This window comes from Ranitomeya imitator, chromosome 4, assembly GCF_032444005.1.
Source record: "Ranitomeya imitator isolate aRanImi1 chromosome 4, aRanImi1.pri, whole genome shotgun sequence".
Classification (NCBI taxonomy): domain Eukaryota; kingdom Metazoa; phylum Chordata; class Amphibia; order Anura; family Dendrobatidae; genus Ranitomeya; species Ranitomeya imitator.
The window spans coordinates 301651814-301677484 of NC_091285.1; the positions used below are offsets into that span (position 1 = coordinate 301651814).

Below are 25671 nucleotides of genomic sequence, written 5' to 3' on the forward strand. Positions count from 1 at the left end.
CAACCCAGGTATCATTGTAATCAGTATAACAGCGCCGATCAGACACTGTCTGTAGGTTACTGTGCACAATCCTGTTGACAGGTTCCTTTTAACAAAAAAAGGACCAAGGTATTGGGATGGCAGCTAGAAAAAATAATAAAATAATGTCCATTTTTAGGCTTAGTACAAAGAAAGATATATTAGTCTGGTGAACTCTGTATACTTCCTGTTTCTTTTATACAAAGTACAGGGAAAGCAATGACTAGCAAAAAGTAAAGATATAGAACTAAAGTACCGATTTCTTCTTCACTATTAATCACATTTTCCATAAAGGGTTTTTTGTTTATCCAGTACAACGTTGGAGACTTTATTTGTTCCAGGCATCAATGAGGCTCTATGTGAGAAATCCATTGTTATCTTCTTGCATGACTTTAAATAAACTATTACGCACTTTAAAAGAGAATCTGCAAGTATGATTAACCCTCCTAATCCATCTATATGGCCATGTAGGTGATAGGAAGCTGAATAAAATGATACATCGATATCTGTAATCTGAGGTCTTATTCCAGAGGTATTCAAGCTTTTTCTTATATGTAAATGAACTGTTAAGATCAATGGGCAGGACATAGATCTCCCTGAGAATCTGCCTGGAGATATACTTGTAAATGAAAGGAGCCATTACCAGTGTGAGACATGTAATGACTGACAGTCTGCTCTCCTGATCTACGTGTCTCACACAGGTAAATCAACTAACAACCTCACTAAACTTACCTCACACTTGCAAGAGGGGTTCATATGGATTCATTTTTCATTAAAGGGCTTTTTTTCCTAAATTATAACATGATGTATCCATTCAAATGAATGTAGCCGATGATCTACAGTGCCAGAGAACTTTCTCTGCCCAATCATACTGCTTACATCAAACCACTGCTGGCAGCTGACGTTTTCAAGTGCCGGGTATCTCTTCCTTCCCACTCTTTCATTGTCTCATATGGATGACCTATTCTAAACACAGGTCATCCATACCAAAAATCACTTTAATGATAGGTGCAAGGAAGAGGGGGTCCGAGCTCTATGAGATTGCAAGTTTGGATTGTTGATGTTGCACTGTGTGTGAACATGTTCACAAATGGAGTCCAGATTATTGTCCAAGTAACCTTATTAATGGCGCTCTGAAGTCCATCAGAGCCAAGAGCCGGTTTTACGGTACAGCGTAATCTACATCCTTAACATTGTCTGTAGATTATGAGTGCATGCTATTTTCAGTTGAAGTAATGAACATGATCATTTTTTATGGAAAACAGCAAACATTGTTCCAAGAGTGGGATGTTTTCGTGCATCATGTTGACATAGAATCATTCAAGTGCTGCTTTTACCATTTTATTATTCCACACTGGTTTCCAATCTCACTGGTCAGGAGATATATACAAAGAATGTTGCTATCTGTTATCCACCAGTTACATCCAAGGACCTCCCAGAAGGAGAGATTACACTATAGATTACCGTACTTTATATACCAATATATGATTACGCTGATCACACAGATCATTTGTTAAAAGATGTAGTACTTTAGCATATCAAATAAAAAATGTCTGGGTTGTCGGGTGACTGGCATCTAGAGATGGAGCCAATAGGTTTGCAGGGCCACGTGAGTAAGGTGTGCCTGCTGGACACGAGCCCCGAGAACCTCCTCTTACCTGACGTCATCCACAGTACGTTTTTTGTTGCGGCATGTGAGGTTGCAGCAGGCCGAACCAATACAATCACAACCTGCACTAACAATATGACAATTGTTGGATGGGGTCCGACACTGCGACGGCAATAGCTATACTGCATCCTCACCCATCCCTTGTAGATTGTGAGCCCTCGCGGGCAGGGTCCTCTCTCCTCCTGTACCAGTTGTGACTTGTATTGTTCAAGATTATTGTACTTGTCTTTTATTATGTATACCCCTCCTCACATGTAAAGCGCCATGGAATAAATTGCACTATAATAATAATAATAATAATTATTCACAAATGGGAGATAAACTGCAGTACTCAACAGCAGCTGCACTCTTCTGCTCCATACATCGCTTACATCCGGCCACTGCTGGAGCAGACACAGAGAGGTCATCCATGTACAAGTCCAGGACATCCCCTTTCATAAAGATAAGGCTATCTACCCACTAGCTATGGGGGTCACATATAACGACAAAAGAATACAGCAGCACTTTGTAAGCACTGAGATGTATGCAAACACCGAATATATGAAATCTACACTGCATTACTGCTACATAGAATATACCTCTAAAATGAAGGTACTTGGTGCATAAGCTGGCCAATTCATGAGAGCCCACCAGCCATGACAAAGAGTACCTTTCCATGCAAGTACCCTAAACCTAATATTTATCCAATATATCTCTCCCATGCCAACAGCACTAAAATGTAAAGAGCAGGTAGAATCCAGCACCAATGAAAAATAGCCTTAGGGCTCATTCAGATGTCCGTGAAACGTGGTCTGATCACAGACCTGCAATCCACGGACTGGTCATGGGTCTACTAACCTGAGCTGAGCAGCCTTTACATGCATATGAAGCTGCAGAGTTCTGATCAGGAGACCCATAGCCAGTCCCCGAGGATTGCAGTTCGCACTCGGATCAAGTTTCATGGAAGTCTGAATGAGCCCTAAGGGTAGGTGCACATGTTAAGGAATTGGCAGCGCTTTGGATGCAGCACATGTCCGCTACATCCAAAGCGCTGCCGGCTAGTGAACACAGGTGAATCCACATGCATTTATTGAACCGTGCGGACTCACCGCATCCAATACATTGTATGGGTGAAATTTATCTTGCGGAGGCTCGTGTCTACACAAGATAAATAGACATGCTGCGGTCTGGAAACACGCGCCGCATGTCCGTCTCCATGGGTTTTAAAAGAGCTTTTCTAGTTGAAACATGTGTGTTCTTGTATTTTACTCATCAAATTGGGATGTCATCAAAAAAACTGTCAGAATTTCAGCACAACAAAAAAAAAAGATACAATAAAATGACCCACACCAACAAACCATGAGCTTGTAAGAGTGTAAAATAATAAAACTCCATTGACAAATGCAATCTAGATTTGTACAGCACAAGCCTTTGCCAACTCCAAGAACTGAACATTTAAACCAGAGAAGTCACCAGGTGAAATAAAGGAATCTGAAAATCACTGACATGTTAGAACAGAGATGCCAAGCTCCCTCACCGGAACATTACATGCTTCATAGTGTCATATAACCCCTCTAGCAAGAGCCTTTACATCCATTTCAGCACAGTGTAGAGCGGTAGAAGGACAAGTCAGGGAAGGCTTTCTATGAGGCGTCTGAAATTTTGTTGAATAGGCGAAAAAAAAAAATGGAACTATTTTCATCAGCATGCTGAATCAGATTTATATAAAAGACTCTGGTCACCGAGGGAGCCTCACTGCTGAGGCCTGCCTCATTGATAAGTGCTATTCCAAGGAACACACACACAAGCATGGACACATACTAGGCCATGTCTAGAGATTGTGGGCAGACTGTACTATCAAAATATGCATACACAATCAATGATTACAGGAATATTGGGCAATGTGAACTTCATCCCCCTAGGCCGGGAATGTCAAACTCACACAAGGAGAGGCCAAAATGAAAAACCTTGGACAAAGTCACAGGCCAACCAGTATACAGTATAAAGGACCCCACATAGTCCTCCAAACAGTATAATGGGCACAACATTGCCTTCCATACAGTATAATGGGCACCCCATTGCCTTCCATACAGTATAATGGGCCCCACATTGCCTTCCATACAGTATAATGGGCCCCACATTGCCTTCCATACAGTATAATGGGCCCCACATTGCCTTCCATACAGTATAATGGGCCCCACATTGCCTTCCATACAGTATAATGGGCCCCACATTGCCTTCCATACAGTATAATGGGCCCCACATTGCCTTCCATACAGTATAATGGGCCCCACATTGCCTTCCATACAGTATAATGGGCCCCACATTGCCTTCCATACAGTATAAGAGGCCCCACAAAGTCCTCCATACAGAATAATGGCCCTACATAGGGGTGGTGGTTCTGGTGTTAAGGGACAAATATAATCTCCCACAGGCCAGAGCTTGACATGTATATTCTAGGCATACTATAGGAGTAACGTCCAGATTCTTTTTTGCTTCGGTCTAGATTATTTGTTAATTGTGATGACAAGTAAAGGCGTAAATCCTCATTGTATGAACAAACCCTAAAAGTACCTTATAATTGTGTATTATAAGTGCAGCATTTTCTAATTATGCAGCCTGTATGGAACACTAAAATACCAAGAAAAATATAGAAAGAGCGACTGATAGCAGCAGAGGGATCCAGATGCAGAGAGCAATAGTATGGCATTATGTACTGTAACAGCAGGCGCTTTGTGACACTGTACAAACTTTGCAGTGTATACCACTGGTTTACTATCACTAGCACTTCTGCAAGCCTTTTTATTCAGCTGAAATAACACATATATCATCTGCTTATGCAGCAATCTTCGCTCGCTACAATCCAGCCCTTTCATAATGCGGAACAACAGGACGGAATACTACACACAGAACAGCACCAAAGACAAAGACAGCTCCCTGGATGACTCCGAAATCCGCTGCCTGAAATAAACTGCAGTGCTTCCACATATGATTCCAGGAGCCCCCTCCTCAATGCCACAATATGGAGTAGGACTAGATCAGAAAACAAGAAGCGTCCAAGAACTACTCCAGAAAGACTCATCCTCCACATACACAATGTCTTATAATCTCAGCAGATCCAGTTCACGATCAGGCGGCCTCCCCTAAATAAGCACTGAGCATTGGGTGAAGTCAGGAGGATGCGATTATCTGCGCTGCCCCATAACATATGGCCTGTGAGCACCATGAACAGAGATCACAAGTGCAAGGAGCGTGTATACAGAAGAAATACGGAATATGGGGGATAAGAGAAGATGGAACCCCATACATTCACTTCCAGCAATTATCATAGGCAGGAGCCTAACCAAACAAGGTCAACTAGAGGCAAAATACGAGACAAAGTATATACAAAAACCACAGCTAACCGTGTGCCATCCCTGCTATTATTGGAGATCGCTTTACTCCAGAAAGGTACGAGACCACAACGGAGGAGAAGCCGGGCAGATGGCAGCAGGTCCATAGCAAACGAGAACCCTGCGTAGTATTATTCCCCACCACCAAGATTAACCGCTGGGATGCCATATAAGTTAATGGGCCATGGCCTGGCAAGCTGATATACCGCTATTGTTTCCCGGCCAAAGCAAGCAGTCATATACTGGCATAATATGTGCCACAAAGTACAAAGGAGGTCTGTGATGGCTTTTCTAAGAGGTCCATTTGCTGGGAGAGCGATAGGCGGGACTTGGGGAATGGCATCCCATAGAACAGACCGCACATCATGTCAACAATCACAACACTACCCTCAGCACAAACAAACAAAAGCAATAACAAAAGGCATGGAGGAACAATAAGAGAAAGTCCGGGATCACCGGCGCACAAGAAGGGAGACAAAAAGCGGTGCCAGCAGGCACCAGGGTAATGCCCGAAATAATACCCAGCACAAGCAGGAAATCCCTGCATACAAATAGAGAAAGCCAGAACCAGCTGCAGACACAGCACATTACATAACATTGCTCCCAACACCAGGGAGGGGTGATCAGGAGCCACTCATACAAAGCAGGGCATCTCTATATGTGCCCATGCCAGGGTAAGATCTCTGTGCCAGTCCATGCCAGGGCATCATCTCTGTGCCGGTCCATGCCAGGGCATCATCTCTATACATGTCCATGCCAGGGCATCATCTCTATACGTGTCCATGCCAGGGCATCATCTCTATACGTGTCCATGTCAGGGCATCATCTATATACGTGTCCATGTCAGGGCATCATCTATATACGTGTCCATGTCAGGGCATCATCTCTATACGTGTCCATGCCAGGGGAAGATCTCTATACGTGCCCACGCCAGGGCATCATCTCTATAAGTGTCCATGCCAGGGCATCAGCACTATACGTGTCCACGCCAGGGTAAGATTTCTATACGTGTCCATGCCAGGGCATCATCTCTATACATGTCCATGCCAGGGCATTATCTATATACATGCCCTATATGTGTCCATGCCAGGGTATCATCTCTATAAGTATCCCCGACAGAGCATCATCTCTATACATGCCCTATACGTGCCCATGCCAGGGCATCATCTCTATAAGTATCCCTGACAGTGCATCATCTCTATACGTGTCCATGCCAGGGCATCATCTCTATACGTGTCCATGCCAGGGCATCATCTCTATACGTGTCCATGCCAGGGCATCATCTCTATACGTGTCCATGCCAGGGCATCATCTCTATACGTGTCCATGCCAGGGCATCATCTCTATACGTGTCCATGCCAGGGCATCATCTCTATACGTGCCCATGCCAGGGCATCATCTCTATACGTGTCCATGCCAGGGCATCATCTCTATAAGTATCCCTGACAGTGCATCATCTCTATACGTGCCCATGCCAGGACATCATCTCTATATGTGCCCATGCCAGGGCATTATCTCTATAAGTATCCCTGACAGCGCATCATCTCTATACGTGCCCATGCCAGGGCATTATCTCTATAAGTATCCCTGACAGTGCATCATCTCTATACGTGCCCATGCCAGGGCATCATCTCTTTACATGCCCATGCCAGGACATCACCTCTATACGTGTCCATGCCAGGGCATCATCTCTATACATGCCCATGCCAGGACATCATCTCTATATGTGCCCATGCCAGGGCATTATCTCTATAAGTATCCCTGACAGCGCATCATCTCTATACGTGCCCATGCCAGGGCATTATCTCTATAAGTATCCCTGACAGTGCATCATCTCTATACGTGCCCATGCCAGGGCATCATCTCTTTACATGCCCATGCCAGGACATCACCTCTATACGTGTCCATGCCAGGGCATCATCTCTATACGTGTCCATGCCAGGGCATCATCTCTATAAGTATCCCTGACAGTGCATCATCTCTATACGTGCCCATGCCAGGACATCATCTCTATATGTGCCCATGCCAGGACATCATCTCTATATGTGCCCATGCCAGGGCATTATCTCTATAAGTATCCCTGACAGTGCATCATCTCTATACGTGCCCATGCCAGGACATCATCTCTATATGTGCCCATGCCATTATGACATGCCATGCATTATCTCTATAAGTATCCCTGACAGCGCATCATCTCTATACGTGCCCATGCCAGGGCATTATCTCTATAAGTAGCCCTGACAGCGCATCATCTCTATACGTGCCCATGCCAGGGCATCATCTCTATACGTGTCCATGCCAGGGCATCATCTCTATAAGTATCCCTGACAGTGCATCATCTCTATACGTGCCCATGCCAGGACATCATCTCTATATGTGCCCATGCCAGGGCATTATCTCTATAAGTATCCCTGACAGCGCATCATCTCTATATGTGCCCATGCCAGGGCATCATCTCTATACGTGTCCATGCCAAGGCATCATCTCTATAAGTGTCCATAACAGTGCCAGGGCATCATGTCTACATGTATCCCTGGCAGTGCCAGGACATCTCTGGGCATCTCTATCCTTGTCACACCAGTGCATTTCTGGGGGTCTCGCTGCCAGGTATAGACCCAGAGCCCAGCCTCTTTGTTGCCCTGGGCAATGCCAGCCTTTGTGTGCACCCAGTGAAGTTGGGCTCCTTCCGTGCCCGCTGCTGTCCCTCGCATTCCTCCGCACGGGCAGCAGTACTCACCGACGCCGTACTTCTCGTGCTCCGTGGGTCTCCACATGCCTGCGGCTCGGGGGTCCTCAGTGGCCGGCCATCGCGCCCCGGTCCGGCTTCCTGCCTTTGTCTCCTGTCAGTGGACGGAAGGCTGCTCACACAATGCGGCTCCTGTGTCGGTGCCAGGGATGCTGCTCCGCGGTGCCAGCTGCCTCACATGCCTGGCATAGCTGCACTGACGTGCGGGTACCTGTGCGGCTCTCCGAGGATGCGCCTGCCTCCCGCGCTCCTCATTCCTGTGCCAGCGTTACAGACACAGTGCCCTGTTTAGCTCCGGGCAGGAGCATGCGCCATGCACACCGTTATGTGCCAGCCTCGGCAGCGGCGGCTTATTGTTCTGGTAACCAGGAGCGAAGCAACGCTGCAGGCTGTAAAGCAGTGCACGCCGGGAAATGTAGTGCAAGCAAGTGGCAATGCACAGGAAGCGTCTACTCCGGTGTACTCAGCAACGGGGGCGGGGCTGTCATGCTTGGCTCCGCCCACTTCGGCCGCATGTACGTTACGGTGTAGCGCTGTACACAAACCCCAGCTACAGAGATCACGTGGTAGGGAGCGCATTGACCCGCCCATCACGGTGAATGGCAGCTCCTTGGACCTGTGACAGGCTTCTGTCAGTGCCCGTGTAGACGGTGCCGCCCGCCCACACACGGAAGCCGTGGCAGCATGGCGGAGGCCGGCAGGAGTAGAGAAGGTACTTTGTGGAGTGTGGCCACGTCCTGCTGCGCTAGATGTACCGAGGGCCTTAGATGAGTGGATGTGAATGTATTGCTTGAACTACTGCATGCCAGTATAACACCCCTGAAACGTGCCAGTATAACACCCCTGAAACGTGCCAGTATAACACCCCTGAAACGTGCCAGTATAACACCCCTCTATATACCCCTGAAACATGCCAGTATACATATAACACCCCTCTATATACCCCTGTAACGTGCCAGTATACATATAACACCCCTCTATATACCCCTGAAACATGCCAGTATACATATAACACCCCTCTATATACCCCTGTAACATGCCAGTATACATATAACACCCCTCTATATACCCCTGTAACATGCCAGTATACATATAACACCCTCTATATACCCCTGTAACATGCCAGTATACATATAACACCCTCTATATACCCCTGTAACATGCCAGTATACATATAACACCCCTCTATATATACCCCATAACGTGCCAGTATACATATAACACCCCTCTATATACCCCTGTAACATGCCAGTATACATATACGTATAAAGAGGAGCTCCACCAGTACATCAAACCGGTGAAGAAAGGAGACAGCCACATATGGATCAGAATCAGCAGCTCCATCCTCACCTGCCAGTCTGATGTCCACCTCTGTGCCACCTATATACCACCGCCAGAGTCCCCCTACTTCAATCCAGACTGCTTCGAGATCTTACAAAGAGAAGCCGCCCATTATCAGGCCCTGGGCAAAGTTCTCATCTTTGGAGACCTCAATGCAAGAACAGGGAGAGAGAGAGACTTCCTGACCACGGATGGAAACATCTACATACTTGGAGCAGAGAATGACGGCCAAGACCCTGTACACACTGAGAGAAACAGCTATGACAGTACAGTCAACAAAAGTGGCAGAAAGCTCCTGAACGTATGTAAAAGTTTAGGACTTCATATCCTTAATGGACGAAGCAAGGGTGACTCCTTAGGAAGGTATACACTAAACTCCCATGTAGGGAGGAGTGTAGTTGATTACGCCATTACAGACCTGAACCTGGCAGATGTCAGCGCCTTCATAGTCACCCCACAAACGCACCTGTCAGACCACAGCCAACTTCTTCTGTACATAAAATCTACAGAGAAACCATCCACTCAGAAGCCACAGCAGAGCGGCCTCTTCACCCGGCCTCCATCCTATAAATGGTCCAAAATGTCGGCACTAAGATATAAAGAAGCTTCCAGCAGACCTGAAATACAGCGGATGCTCCACCACTTCTACAACCTTGAGTACATGCCAAACCCAGAGGGAGTGAACCAAGCAGCAAAGGACCTCAACAATATATTCTACGCAATGGCCAGACTGTCTGACCTTAAAAAAGTCGACTACAAGAGACCAAAAGAAACACAGGTCAATGGCTGGTTTGACAGAGAATGTAAAGCTGTACGGAAGACCCTGAGAACAGCCTCCAACAAGAAACACAGAGACCCCAACCACCTGGGTCTGAGGGAAGCCTATGACTCCATACAAAAGCAGTACAAAACCATCCTCAGGAGGAAGAAGCAGAGTTACATCTCTACCAAGCTCAATCAACTCCAAGACGCCCTCCAAGACAACTCCTTCTGGGAACTATGGAACCACATGGGCACCAAAGACAAGAAAAACAACAACCATATCCAAAATGGCAACCTCTGGCTCCAATACTTCAGAGACCTCTATAAAGACATTCCAAAGGAAGGACTAAGCCAAGAACAGGAAAACATAATGGCGAAACTAAAAGCAATGGAGGAAAAAATCAAAAACTTCCAAAACCCGGTGGATACACCTATAACACTACAGGAAGTAACCGAGAGACTCTCCTCCATAAGATGTAGAAAAGCCGGTGGCCTAGATGGAATCCTACCAGAAATGCTGAAGTACAGCCCACCAGAAATACAGGCTGCAATGGTTAAACTCTTCAATATTGTACTGAGTGCCGGCTACTTCCCTCGTACCTGGAACCAAGGCCTCATCACACCCATCCACAAGAGTGGGGACAGGTATGACCCAGCTAACTACAGAGGCATATGCGTCAGCAGCAACCTGGGAAAACTGTTCAACAGTATCCTGAACAAGAGGATCCTCACCTTCCTCACCGAGCACAACGTCCTCAACAAGAGCCAAGCAGGGTTCATGCCGAACCACCGCACCACTGACCACATCTATACTCTGCACAGCCTCATTCAGAGACACGTCTACAATACAAAGAATGGGAAGATATACGCCTGCTTTGTGGACTTTAAAAAGGCTTTTGATTCAGTGTGGCACCCGGGCTTATTCCTGAAACTGCTGGAGAGTGGAATAGGAGGAAAGACCTACGATGTCATCAAAAGCTCCTACACCGAGAACAGCTGCAGCGTGAGTGTGAGCGGCAAAAGAACGGCTTTTTTCCAGCAGAGCCGCGGAGTAAGACAAGGCTGCAGCCTAAGCCCAACGCTCTTCAACATCTACATCAACGAGCTGGCTACCGCCCTGGAATCCTCCTCAGCACCAGGTCTCACCCTCCACGACGCCCAGGTGAAATTCCTGCTGTATGCAGATGACCTGCTGCTGCTGTCACCAACCGAGAAAGGCCTCCAGGACAACCTGAAAATCCTAGAGAAATTCAGCTCCACCTGGGCCCTACCGGTCAACCTAAAGAAAACCAACACCATGGTGTTCCAGAGGAGAAAGAGAAGATCAGACCAACACCCATCATTTATCCTCAACAACTGCGACCTCACAGGAACGGACAAATATACCTACCTGGGCCTAGAGATTCACCGGTCAGGGAACTTCAAACAAGCCATTGAGACCCTGAAAGACAAGGCCTGCAAAACCTTCTATGCCATCCGAAGGACACTCTACCATCTGAAGCCACCAGTGAGGGTCTGGCTAAAAATCTTCGACTCCATCATCGCCCCAATCCTCCTGTATGGCAGCGAAGTCTGGGGTCCTCACACCTACCCAGACTGGTCAAAGTGGGACTCCAGTCCAACAGAAATATTCCACCTGGAATTCTGCAAGCACCTTCTCCAGGTCCATCGGAGCACCTCCAACAGTGCTTGTCGGGCCGAGCTGGGCAGATTCCCTCTACACCTAACAGTTCTAAAGAGGGCGCTGTCATTCCGGGCTCACCTGCATAGGAGCAATCCAAGCTCCCACCACCATAAAGCCCTGATACATGAAGGTGAAACAGAAAAACCAGAACCCCCGGAACAGCCCAGCCAAACCCAACCGGAGCAGAACACCAATCACAACAACCTGACAAAAGCCGGAATTAGGAAGATGGCAGATGAAGGCCAGGAGAGGTATGTCAGTGACTGGAAGAATGATATCATCAGCTCACAGAAACTGACCATGTACCGGAGCCTACAGAGAGACTACAGACTGGCCCCCTATCTGGAGAAACTCCCGGACCCCAGAGACCGCCAGATCCTGAGCCGATATAGACTCAGTGCCCACAGTCTGGCCATCGAATGTGGCCGACACAGGCAGAGCTACAAGCCCAGGGAGGAAAGACTGTGCCAACACTGTGATCAGGAGGCCATAGAGGACGAAACCCACTTCCTGCTACACTGCTCCAAATACTCAGCAGTGAGGGACACTCACTTCAGGAGACTCTCACATCTCTTCCCAGACTTCATCACCATGAAGGAGGAAGAGAAAACATATATCTTGCTGGGAGAAGAAGAGAGAGCAGTGGAGATAGCAGCGCGGTATGTGAGCGAATGTCATAGACTACGAGAAAGAGAACTATGATGCCATGGACTATAGCCCCCCACAATGGATCTGCCCCATCCACCTCCCCTATGCCATGGACTATAGCCCCCACAATGGACCTGCCCCATCCACCTCCCCTATGCCATGGACTATAGCCCCCAACCTGAACCTGCCCCATCCACCTCCCCTATGCCATGGACTATAGCCCCCACCCTGGATCTGCCCCATCCACCTCCCCCCACAGCCCCTACCCAACATCCCCTCAGTCCCTATCCCTATTGCCTCTATACACTTGCTTTGGCAAAACTGATGTGTATTTGGTCCTGCCAATAAAGCTTCTTTGAATCTTGAATCTTGAATCATATAACACCCCTCTATATACCCCTGAAACATGCCAGTATACATATAACACCCCTCTATATACCCCTGTAACATGCCAGTATACATATAACACCCCTCTATATACCCCTGAAACATGCCAGTATACATATAACACCCCTCTATATACCCCTGTAACATGCCAGTATACATATAACACCCTCTATATACCCCTGTAACATGCCAGTATACATATAACACCCCTCTATATACCCCTGTAACATGCCAGTATACATATAACACCCCTCTATATACCCCTGTAACGTGCCAGTATAACACCCCTCTATATACTCTTTCTTCTTTATTTTTTTTTTTTATATAGCGCTAACATATTCCGCAGCGCTTTACAGTTTGCACACATTATCATCACTGTCCCCGATGGGGCTCACAATCTAGAATCCCTATCAGTATGTTTTTTCGAATGTGGGAGGAAACCGGAGTGCCCGGAGGAAACCCACGCAAACACGGAGAGAACATACAAACTCTTTGCAGATGTTGTCTGTATATACCCCTGTAACATGCCAGTATACATATAACACCCCTCTATATATACCCCATAACGTGCCAGTATACATATAACACCCCTCTATATACCCCTGAAACATGCCAGTATACATATAACACCCCTCTATATACCCCTGTAACATGCCAGTATACATAGAACACCCTCTATATACCCCTGTAACATGCCAGTATACATATAACACCCCTCTATATACCCCTGTAACGTGCCAGTATAACACCCCTCTATATACCCCTGAAACATGCCAGTATACATATAACACCCCTCTATATACCCCTGTAACATGCCAGTATACATATAACACCCTCTATATACCCCTGTAACATGCCAGTATACATATAACACCCTCTATATACCCCTGTAACATGCCAGTATACATATAACACCCCTCTATATACCCCTGTAACGTGCCAGTATAACACCCCTCTATATACCCCTGAAACATGCCAGTATACATATAACACCCCTCTATATACCCCTGTAACATGCCAGTATACATATAACACCCTCTATATACCCCTGAAACATGCCAGTATACATATAACACCCCTCTATATACCCCTGTAACATGCCAGTATACATATAACACCCTCTATATACCCCTGTAACATGCCAGTATACATATAACACCCCTCTATATACCCCTGTAACATGCCAGTATACATATAACACCCCTCTATATACCCCTGTAACGTGCCAGTATAACACCCCTCTATATACCCCTGAAACATGCCAGTATACATATAACACCCCTCTATATACCCCTGTAACATGCCAGTATACATAGAACACCCTCTATATACCCCTGTAACATGCCAGTATACATATAACACCCCTCTATATACCCCTGTAACGTGCCAGTATAACACCCCTCTATATACCCCTGAAACATGCCAGTATACATATAACACCCCTCTATATACCCCTGTAACATGCCAGTATACATATAACACCCTCTATATACCCCTGTAACATGCCAGTATGTATGCCATGCCAACATGCCAGTACAATATGATGGAAGAGAGAAAAGAACCAGCCACCAGCAAAGCCAGCACCACAGACCCCCATCAGCAGCACCGTAGCCCACCCAAGACATCACAAAGTCCTGATACTGTCCTAATAATGGACTCAAATCCTGAAACCAGAGAGATGGAAGAGAGAACAGAACCAGCCACCAGCAAAGCCAGCACCACAGACCCTCGTCAGCAGCACCGTAGCCCACCCAAGACATCACAAAGTCCTGATACTGTCCTAATAATGGACTCAAATCCTGAAACCAGAGAGATGGAAGAGAGAACAGAACCAGCCACCAGCAAAGCCAGCACCACAGACCCTCGTCAGCAGCACCGTAGCCCACCCAAGACATCACAAAGTCCTGATATTGTCCTAATAATGGACTCAAATGGGAAGTACCTAAATACACAGCGGCTATTCCCAGGAAAACAGGTCCGTACAATCCGCTGTGCAAGTATTGAACAGGTGACAGAGGTCATCAGTAGACCACGGTTTACCAACCCAAAGCACATTATTATACACACGGGTACAAACAATCGGCCAGACCAGCAGATCGCAGAACAACTGATCAACCTGGCAAAGATGGCAAAACTAAAATTCCGGGACAGTAAAATCATTCTGTCATCGCTGCTTCCAAGAAAGGACATACCCAGGCAAACCACCCAAGCCATCAATGCAGAACTGACTGAAAAGATCAAGACTGTGCCAAACGTGACCCTGGCACAACACCTCTCCATAAACAACAGTCACCTGCACGATGATAAACACCTCAACAAACAAGGGGTCAGCCTCCTGGCCAAAGAGCTGAAGGACATCGTGCTAAACAGAGACCCCGGGCCTGGATTCAACAGTGGCCATAATCACACTGAAAGACCCCCGAGAACGATAAAGCAGAAAACCCCAAGGCTACCTCCTGAAGCTGGAAACAAAGCTCTTCACCCAGTGTCAGACCATCGGAGGTGGAGACCTCCACCGAGGAGACCACCAAGCCCACACAGATACATGCAGAGCAGAGATAGGAATGAGATAATAAACCTGCTCAATGCACTGCGCAGAATAATAATGTGACTGGATGGAACCAAGCACCGCTATAAAACTGTCAGAAATCCAGTTTGTCCCACACAGCCATACTCATTACAAGATATATACACACAAACCACACAGAAGAATGTCTCCACTTACAATCAGCAGCTGGAATATCCAGGGTCTCAACGCCTTAACCTTTGGATCTAAAACAAAGGACCCTGATTTTATACAAAGTATGAAAAATATAGACATTCAGATCCTCCTGGAAACATGGACCAGAGCCGAAAACGAATCCCTGGTGCCTATTGGATACAAGGAATTCTTGGTCCATGCCCAGAAAAATAAAAACATCAAACAGGGCCGGGGCTCAGGAGGAGTAGCGATCTGGTATAAAGAGGAGCTCCACCAGTACATCAAACCTGTGAAGAAAGGAGGCAGCCACATATGGATCAGAATCAGCAGCTCCATCCTCACCTGTCAGTCTGATGTCCACCTCTGTGCCACCTATATACCACCGCCAGAGTCCCCCTACTTCAATCCAGACTGCTTCGAGATCTTACAAAGAGAAGCCGCCCATTATCAGGCCCTGGGCAAAGTTCTCATCTTTGGAGACCTCAATGCAAGAACAGGGAGAGAGAGAGACTTCCTGACCACGGATGGAAACATCTACATACTTGGAGCAGAGAATGACGGCCAAGACCCTGTACACACTGAGAGAAACAGCTATGACAGTACAGTCAACAAAAGTGGCAGAAAGCTCCTGAACGTATGTAAAAGTTTAGGACTTCATATCCTTAATGGACGAAGCAAGGGTGACTCCTTAGGAAGGTATACACTAAACTCCCATGTAGGGAGGAGTGTAGTTGATTACGCCATTACAGACCTGAACCTGGCAGATGTCAGCGCCTTCATAGTCACCCCACAAACGCACCTGTCAGACCACAGCCAACTTCTTCTGTACATAAAATCTACAGAGAAACCATCCACTCAGAAGCCACAGCAGAGCGGCCTCTTCACCCGGCCTCCATCCTATAAATGGTCCAAAATGTCGGCACTAAGATATAAAGAAGCTTCCAGCAGACCTGAAATACAGCGGATGCTCCACCACTTCTACAACCTTGAGTACATGCCAAACCCAGAGGGAGTGAACCAAGCAGCAAAGGACCTCAACAATATATTCTACGCAATGGCCAGACTGTCTGACCTTAAAAAAGTCGACTACAAGAGACCAAAAGAAACACAGGTCAATGGCTGGTTTGACAGAGAATGTAAAGCTGTACGGAAGACCCTGAGAACAGCCTCCAACAAGAAACACAGAGACCCCAACCACCTGGGTCTGAGGGAAGCCTATGACTCCATACAAAAGCAGTACAAAACCATCCTCAGGAGGAAGAAGCAGAGTTACATCTCTACCAAGCTCAATCAACTCCAAGACGCCCTCCAAGACAACTCCTTCTGGGAACTATGGAACCACATGGGCACCAAAGACAAGAAAAACAACAACCATATCCAAAATGGCAACCTCTGGCTCCAATACTTCAGAGACCTCTATAAAGACATTCCAAAGGAAGGACTAAGCCAAGAACAGGAAAACATAATGGCGAAACTAAAAGCAATGGAGGAAAAAATCAAAAACTTCCAAAACCCGGTGGATACACCTATAACACTACAGGAAGTAACCGAGAGACTCTCCTCCATAAGATGTAGAAAAGCCGGTGGCCTAGATGGAATCCTACCAGAAATGCTGAAGTACAGCCCACCAGAAATACAGGCTGCAATGGTTAAACTCTTCAATATTGTACTGAGTGCCGGCTACTTCCCTCGTACCTGGAACCAAGGCCTCATCACACCCATCCACAAGAGTGGGGACAGGTATGACCCAGCTAACTACAGAGGCATATGCGTCAGCAGCAACCTGGGAAAACTGTTCAACAGTATCCTGAACAAGAGGATCCTCACCTTCCTCACCGAGCACAACGTCCTCAACAAGAGCCAAGCAGGGTTCATGCCGAACCACCGCACCACTGACCACATCTATACTCTGCACAGCCTCATTCAGAGACACGTCTACAATACAAAGAATGGGAAGATATACGCCTGCTTTGTGGACTTTAAAAAGGCCTTTGATTCAGTGTGGCACCCGGGCTTATTCCTGAAACTGCTGGAGAGTGGAATAGGAGGAAAGACCTACGATGTCATCAAAAGCTCCTACACCGAGAACAGCTGCAGCGTGAGTGTGAGCGGCAAAAGAACGGCTTTTTTCCAGCAGAGCCGCGGAGTAAGACAAGGCTGCAGCCTAAGCCCAACGCTCTTCAACATCTACATCAACGAGCTGGCTACCACCCTGGAATCCTCCTCAGCACCAGGTCTCACCCTCCACGACGCCCAGGTGAAATTCCTGCTGTATGCAGATGACCTGCTGCTGCTGTCACCAACCGAGAAAGGCCTCCAGGACAACCTGAAAATCCTAGAGAAATTCAGCTCCACCTGGGCCCTACCGGTCAACCTAAAGAAAACCAACACCATGGTGTTCCAGAGGAGAAAGAGAAGATCAGACCAACACCCATCATTTATCCTCAACAACTGCGACCTCACAGGAACGGACAAATATACCTACCTGGGCCTAGAGATTCACCGGTCAGGGAACTTCAAACAAGCCATAGAGACCCTGAAAGACAAGGCCTGCAAAACCTTCTATGCCATCCGAAGGACACTCTACCATCTGAAGCCACCAGTGAGGGTCTGGCTAAAAATCTTCGACTCCATCATCACCCCAATCCTCCTGTATGGCAGCGAAGTCTGGGGTCCTCACACCTACCCAGACTGGTCAAAGTGGGACTCCAGTCCAACAGAAATATTCCACCTGGAATTCTGCAAGCACCTTCTCCAGGTCCATCGGAGCACCTCCAACAGTGCTTGTCGGGCCGAGCTGGGCAGATTCCCTCTACACCTAACAGTTCTAAAGAGGGCGCTGTCATTCCGGGCTCACCTGCATAGGAGCAATCCAAGCTCCCATCACCATAAAGCCCTGATACATGAAGGTGAAACAGAAAAACCAGAACCACCGGAACAGCCCAGCCAAACCCAACCGGACCAGAACACCAATCACAACAACCTGACAAAAGCCGGAATTAGGAAGATGGCAGATGAAGGCCAGGAGAGGTATGTCAGTGACTGGAAGAATGATATCATCAGCTCACAGAAACTGACCATGTACCGGAGCCTACAGAGAGACTACAGACTGGCCCCATATCTGGAGAAACTCCTGGACCCCAGAGACCGCCAGATCCTGAGCCGATATAGACTCAGTGCCCACAGTCTGGCCATCGAATGTGGCCGACACAGGCAGAGCTACAAGCCCAGGGAGGAAAGACTGTGCCAACACTGTGATCAGGAGGCCATAGAGGACGAAACCCACTTCCTGCTACACTGCTCCAAATACTCAGCAGTGAGGGACACTCACTTCAGGAGACTCTCACATCTCTTCCCAGACTTCATCACCATGAAGGAGGAAGAGAAAACCTATATCTTGCTGGGAGAAGAAGAGAGAGCGGTGGAGATAGCAGCGCGGTATGTGAGCGAATGCCATAGACTGCGAGAAAGAGAACTATGATGCCATGGACTATAGCCCCCTACCTGGACCTGCCCCATCCACCTCCCCTATGCCATGGACTATAGCCCCCACAATGGATCTGCCCCATCCACCTCCCCTATGCCATGGACTATAGCCCCCACCTTGGATCTGCCCCATCCATCTTCCCTATGCCATGGACTATAGCCCCCACCCTGGATCTGCCCCATCCACCTCCCCCCACAGCTCCTACCCAACATCCCTCAGTCCCTATCCCTATTGCCTCTATACACTTGCTTTGGCAAAACTGATGTGTATTTGGTCCTGCCAATAAAGCTTCTTTGAATCTTGAATCATATAACACCCTCTATATACCCCTGTAACATGCCAGTATACATATAACACCCTCTATATACCCCTGTAACATGCCAGTATACATATAACACCCCTCTATATACCCCTGTAACGTGCCAGTATAACACCCCTCTATATACCCCTGAAACATGCCAGTATACATATAACACCCCTCTATATACCCCTGTAACATGCCAGTATACATATAACACCCTCTATATACCCCTGTAACATGCCAGTATACATATAACACCCTCTATATACCCCTGTAACATGCCAGTATACATATAACACCCCTCTATATACCCCTGTAACGTGCCAGTATAACACCCCTCTATATACCCCTGAAACATGCCAGTATACATATAACACCCCTCTATATAACCCTGTAACATGCCAGTATACATATAACACCCTCTATATACCCCTGAAACATGCCAGTATACATATAACACCCCTCTATATACCCCTGTAACATGCCAGTATACATATAACACCCTCTATATACCCCTGTAACATGCCAGTATACATATAACACCCCTCTATATACCCCTGTAACGTGCCAGTATACATATAACACCCCTCTATATACCCCTGTAACATGCCAGTATACATATAACACCCCTCTATATACCCCTGTAACATGCCAGTATACATATAACACCCTCTATATACCCCTGTAACATGCCAGTATACATATAACACCCCTCTATATACCCCTGTAACATGCCAGTATACATATAACACCCCTCTATATACCCCTGTAACGTGCCAGTATAACACCCCTCTATATACCCCTGAAACATGCCAGTATACATATAACACCCCTCTATATACCCCTGTAACATGCCAGTATACATAGAACACCCTCTATATACCCCTGTAACATGCCAGTATACATATAACACCCCTCTATATACCCCTGTAACGTGCCAGTATAACACCCCTCTATATACCCCTGAAACATGCCAGTATACATATAACACCCCTCTATATACCCCTGTAACATGCCAGTATACATATAACACCCTCTATATACCCCTGTAACATGCCAGTATACATATAACACCCTCTATATACCCCTGTAACATGCCAGTATACATATAACACCCCTCTATATACCCCTGTAACGTGCCAGTATAACACCCCTCTATATACCCCTGAAACATGCCAGTATACATATAACACCCCTCTATATACCCCTGTAACATGCCAGTATACATATAACACCCTCTATATACCCCTGAAACATGCCAGTTTAGAGCCGCGGAGTAAGACAAGGCTGCAGCCTAAGCCCAACGCTCTTCAACATCTACATCAACGAGCTGGCTACCGCCCTGGAATCCTCCTCAGCACCAGGTCTCACCCTCCACGACGCCCAGGTGAAATTCCTGCTGTATGCAGATGACCTGCTGCTGCTGTCACCAACCGAGAAAGGCCTCCAGGACAACCTGAAAATCCTAGAGAAATTCAGCTCCACCTGGGCCCTACCGGTCAACCTAAAGAAAACCAACACCATGGTGTTCCAGAGGAGAAAGAGAAGATCAGACCAACACCCATCATTTATCCTCAACAACTGCGACCTCACAGGAACGGACAAATACACCTACCTGGGCCTAGAGATTCACCGGTCAGGGAACTTCAAACAAGCCATAGAGACCCTGAAAGACAAGGCCTGCAAAACCTTCTATGCCATCCGAAGGACACTCTACCATCTGAAGCCACCAGTGAGGGTCTGGCTAAAAATCTTCGACTCCATCATCGCCCCAATCCTCCTGTATGGCAGCGAAGTCTGGGGTCCTCACACCTACCCAGACTGGTCAAAGTGGGACTCCAGTCCAACAGAAATATTCCACCTGGAATTCTGCAAGCACCTTCTCCAGGTCCATCGGAGCACCTCCAACAGTGCTTGTCGGGCCGAGCTGGGCAGATTCCCTCTACACCTAACAGTTCTAAAGAGGGCGCTGTCATTCCGGGCTCACCTGCATAGGAGCAATCCAAGCTCCCACCACCATAAAGCCCTGATACATGAAGGTGAAACAGAAAAACCAGAACCCCCGGAACAGCCCAGCCAAACCCAACCGGAGCAGAACACCAATCACAACAACCTGACAAAAGCCGGAATTAGGAAGATGGCAGATGAAGGCCAGGAGAGGTATGTCAGTGACTGGAAGAATGATATCATCAGCTCACAGAAACTGACCATGTACCGGAGCCTACAGAGAGACTACAGACTGGCCCCCTATCTGGAGAAACTCCCGGACCCCAGAGACCGCCAGATCCTGAGCCGATATAGACTCAGTGCCCACAGTCTGGCCATCGAATGTGGCCGACACAGGCAGAGCTACAAGCCCAGGGAGGAAAGACTGTGCCAACACTGTGATCAGGAGGCCATAGAGGACGAAACCCACTTCCTGCTACACTGCTCCAAATACTCAGCAGTGAGGGACACTCACTTCAGGAGACTCTCACATCTCTTCCCAGACTTCATCACCATGAAGGAGGAAGAGAAAACATATATCTTGCTGGGAGAAGAAGAGAGAGCGGTGGAGATAGCAGCGCGGTATGTGAGCGAATGCCATAGACTGCGAGAAAGAGAACTATGATGCCATGGACTATAGCCCCCAACCTGGATCTGCCCCATCCACCTCCCCTATGCCATGGACTATAGCCCCCACAATGGACCTGCCCCATCCACCTCCCCTATGCCATGGACTATAGCCCCCAACCTGAACCTGCCCCATCCACCTCCCCTATGCCATGGACTATAGCCCCCAACCTGGATCTGCCCCATCCACCTCCCCTATGCCATGGACTATAGCCCCCAACCTGGATCTGCCCCATCCACCTCCCCCCACAGCTCCTACCCAACATCCCCTCAGTCCCTATCCCTAGTGCCTCTATACACTTGCTTTGGCAAAACTGATGTGTACTTGGTCCTGCCAATAAAGCTTCTTTGAATCTTGAATCTTGAATCATATAACACCCTCTATATACCCCTGTAACATGCCAGTATACATATAACACCCCTCTATATACCCCTGTAACGTGCCAGTATACATATAACACCCCTCTATATACCCCATAACGTGCCAGTATACATATAACACCCCTCTATATACCCCTGAAACATGCCAGTATACATATAACACCCCTCTATATACCCCTGAAACATGCCAGTATACATATAACACCCCTCTATATACCCCTGTAACGTGCCAGTATACATATAACACCCCTCTATATACCCCTGAAACATGCCAGTATACATATAACACCCCTCTATATACCCCTGTAACATGCCAGTATACATATAACACCCTCTATATACCCCTGAAACATGCCAGTATACATATAACACCCCTCTATATACCCCTGTAACATGCCAGTATACATATAACACCCTCTATATACCCCTGTAACGTGCCAGTATACATATAACACCCCTCTATATAACCCTGTAACGTGCCAGTATACATATAACACCCCTCTATATAACCCTGTAACGTGCCAGTATACATATAACACCCCTCTATATAACCCTGTAACGTGCCAGTATACATATAACACCCCTCTATATACCCCTGTAACGTGCCAGTATACATATAACACCCCTCTATATACCCCTGTAACGTGCCAGTATACATATAACACCCCTCTATATACCCCTGTAACGTGCCAGTATACATATAACACCCCTCTATATACCCCTGTAACGTGCCAGTATACATATAACACCCCTCTATATAACCCTGTAACGTGCCAGTATACATATAACACCCCTCTATATACCACTAAAAAATGCCAGTATAACACCCCTCTATATACCCCTGTAACGTGCCAGTATACATATAACACCCCTCTATATAACCCTGTAACGTGCCAGTATACATATAAGATCCCTCTATATAACCCTGTAACATGCCAGTATACATATAACACCCCTCTATATACCCCTGTAACATGCCAGTATACATATAACACCCCTCTATATACCCCTGTAACATGCCAGTATACATGACCACATCTATACTCTGCACAGCCTCATTCAGAGACACGTCTACAATACAAAGAATGGGAAGATATACGCCTGCTTTGTGGACTTTAAAAAGGCCTTTGATTCAGTGTGGCACCCGGGCTTATTCCTGAAACTGCTGGAGAGTGGAATAGGAGGAAAGACCTACGATGTCATCAAAAGCTCCTACACCGAGAACCGCTGCAGCGTGAGTGTGAGCGGCAAAAGAACGGCTTATTTCCAGCAGAGCCGCAGAGTAAGACAAGGCTGCAGCCTAAGTCCAACGCTCTTCAACATCTACATCAGCGAGCTGGCTACCGCCCTGGAATCCTCCTCAGCACCAGGTCTCACCCTCCACGACGCCCAGGTGAAATTCCTGCTGTATGCAGATGACCTGCTGCTGCTGTCACCAACCGAGAAAGGCCTCCAGGACAACCTGAAAATCCTAGAGAAATTCAGCTCCACCTGGGCCCTACCGGTCAACCTAAAGAAAACCAACACCATGGTGTTCCAGAGGAGAAAGAGAAGATCAGACCAACACCCATCATTTATCCTCAACAACTGCGACCTCACAGGAACGGACAAATATACCTACCTTGGCCTAGAGATTCACCGGTCAGGGAACTTCAAACAAGCCATAGAGACCCTGAAAGACAAGGCCTGCAAAACCTTCTATGCCATCCGAAGGACACTCTACCATCTGAAGCCACCAGTGAGGGTCTGGCTAAAAATCTTCGACTCCATCATCGCCCCAATCCTCCTGTATGGCAGCGAAGTCTGGGGTCCTCACACCTACCCAGACTGGTCAAAGTGGGATTCCAGTCCAACAGAAATATTCCACCTGGAATTCTGCAAGCACCTTCTCCAGGTCCATCGGAGCACCTCCAACAGTGCTTGTCGGGCCGAGCTGGGCAGATTCCCTCTACACCTAACAGTTCTAAAGAGGGCGCTGTCATTCTGGGCTCACCTGCATAGGAGCAATCCAAGCTCCCATCACTATAAAGCCCTGATACATGTAGGTGAAACAGAAAAACCAGAACCCTCTGAACAGCCCAGCCAAACCCAACCGGAGCAGAACACCAATCACAACAACCTGACAAAAGCCGGAATTAGGAAGATGGCAGATGAAGGCCAGGAGAGGTATGTCAGTGACTGGAAGAATGATATCATCAGCTCACAGAAACTGACCATGTACCGGAGCCTACAGAGAGACTACAGACTGGCCCCATATCTGGAGAAACTCCCGGACCCCAGAGACCGCCAGATCCTGAGCCGATATAGACTCAGTGCCCACAGTCTGGCCATCGAATGTGGCCGACACAGGCAGAGCTACAAGCCCAGGGAGGAAAGACTGTGCCAACACTGTGATCAGGAGGCCATAGAGGACGAAACCCACTTCCTGCTACACTGCTCCAAATACTCAGCAGTGAGGGACACTCACTTCAGGAGACTCTCACATCTCTTCCCAGACTTCATCACCATGAAGGAGGAAGAGAAAACATATATCTTGCTGGGAGAAGAAGAGAGAGCAGTGGAGATAGCAGCGCGGTATGTGAGCGAATGTCATAGACTGCGAGAAAGAGAACTATGATGCCATGGACTATAGCCCCCCACAATGGATCTGCCCCATCCACCTCCCCTATGCCATGGACTATAGCCCCCACAATGGACCTGCCCCATCCACCTCCCCTATGCCATGGACTATAGCCCCCAACCTGAACCTGCCCCATCCACCTCCCCTATGCCATGGACTATAGCCCCCAACCTGGATCTGCCCCATCCACCTCCCCTATGCCATGGACTATAGCCCCCACCCTAGATCTGCCCCATCCACCTCCCCTACAGCTCCTACCCAACATCCCCACAGTCCCTATCCCTATTGCCTCTATACACTTGCTTTGGCAAAACTGATGTGTATTTGGTCCTGCCAATAAAGCTTCTTTGAATCTTGAATCTCATATAACACCCCTCTATATAACCCTGTAACATGCCAGTATACATATAACACCCCTCTATATACCCCTGTAACGTGCCAGTATACATATAACACCCCTCTATATAACCCTGTAACGTGCCAGTATACATATAAGATCCCTCTATATACCCCTGTAACATGCCAGTATACATATAACACCCCTCTATATAACCCTGTAACATGCCAGTATACATATAACACCCCTCTATATACCCCTGTAACGTTCCAGTATACATATAACACCCCTCTATATACCACTAAAAAATGCCAGTATAACACCCCTCTATATACCCCTGTAACATGCCAGTATACATATAACACCCCTCTATATAACCCTGTAACATGCCAGTATACATATAACACCCCTCTATATACCCCTGTAACGTTCCAGTATACATATAACACCCCTCTATATACCACTAAAAAATGCCAGTATAACACCCCTCTATATACCCCTGTAACATGCCAGTATACATATAACACCCCTCTGTATAACCCTGTAACGTGCCAGTATACATATAACACCCCTCTATATACCCCTGTAACATGCCAGTATACATA

The 25671-nt window shown here is 47.3% G+C and overlaps 2 protein-coding genes across 8 annotated transcripts in view; one reads left to right on the plus strand and one right to left on the minus strand.

Annotated features, from left to right (window-relative positions):
* The window catches only part of DOCK4 (dedicator of cytokinesis 4), a 488246-nt gene extending 480082 nt beyond the window's left edge, over window positions 1-8164 (minus strand). For 5 of the 7 annotated variants that reach the window (XM_069764797.1, XM_069764795.1, XM_069764794.1 and 2 more), the window contains exon 1: window positions 7796-8136. In XM_069764797.1, the coding sequence (XP_069620898.1) occupies window positions 7796-7832 (37 nt within the window). In that variant the 5' untranslated portion in view covers window positions 7833-8136. Of the gene's footprint in view, window positions 1-7795 lie in introns of all 7 variants that reach the window. The other 2 variants (XM_069764796.1, XM_069764800.1) reach the window with 2 other exon arrangements.
* A 132-nt stretch (window positions 8165-8296) lies between these two features.
* The window catches only part of ZNF277 (zinc finger protein 277), a 165195-nt gene continuing 147820 nt past the window's right edge, over window positions 8297-25671 (plus strand). Inside the window, exon 1 of the mRNA XM_069764803.1 lies at window positions 8297-8516. Coding sequence (XP_069620904.1) covers window positions 8489-8516 — 28 coding nt within the window. The 5' untranslated portion in view covers window positions 8297-8488. The remainder of the gene's footprint in view (window positions 8517-25671) is intronic.